Source organism: Apaloderma vittatum, unplaced genomic scaffold (genome assembly GCF_000703405.1).
Source record: "Apaloderma vittatum isolate BGI_N311 unplaced genomic scaffold, ASM70340v1 scaffold16316, whole genome shotgun sequence".
In the NCBI taxonomy this organism is placed as follows: domain Eukaryota; kingdom Metazoa; phylum Chordata; class Aves; order Trogoniformes; family Trogonidae; genus Apaloderma; species Apaloderma vittatum.
Genome location: NW_009720177.1, coordinates 2,616 through 3,018, shown reverse-complemented (window position 1 = coordinate 3,018; position 403 = coordinate 2,616). Strand labels below are relative to the sequence as shown.

General features: G+C 60.0%; 1 protein-coding gene across 1 annotated transcript in view; it reads left to right on the top strand.

The window, feature by feature from the left end:
- The window catches only part of MTMR3 (myotubularin related protein 3), a gene marked incomplete at both ends in the record, with an annotated part of 23,086 nt that overhangs the window by 20,318 nt on the left and 2,365 nt on the right, over nt 1-403 (top strand). The window contains 1 exon segment of the mRNA XM_009870932.1: nt 257-283. Coding sequence (XP_009869234.1) covers nt 257-283 — 27 coding nt within the window.

The window sequence follows — 403 nt, the reverse complement described above, 5'->3', positions numbered from 1 at the left end:
CTCGGCTGCCCCGTCTTGTTTTGCCGAGTCTGGCCACGGAAACTCTGGTCGCTTCTGATAGAGACCAAGGAAACCACGGCTTTCCGAGGCGTGCGTTTTCGTGACGCCGGCAACGGGCGGCAGCCTGCTCCGCGTCCCCCCCGAGCGTGAAAACAGGTTCAGACGCACCCGCTGTGAGGCCGTGAGCGGGGCCTTCGTCGCCGCTATTCCCTGCTTTGGCTTGTTCCCTTCTGAACTCTGTGTCCCCTCCTTGCAGGGACGTTGAACGCGTTGATCAGATCTGGTGAGCATTTCCAACAGCCTCTTGTCTGCCTGCGGTTGCTCGGTAACTTCTCCCAAGTAACTCGGTCTGTCTCCCCTCTGTTTCTCACCTCCTGAGCCATCACCAGAAGGGCTGGCTGGA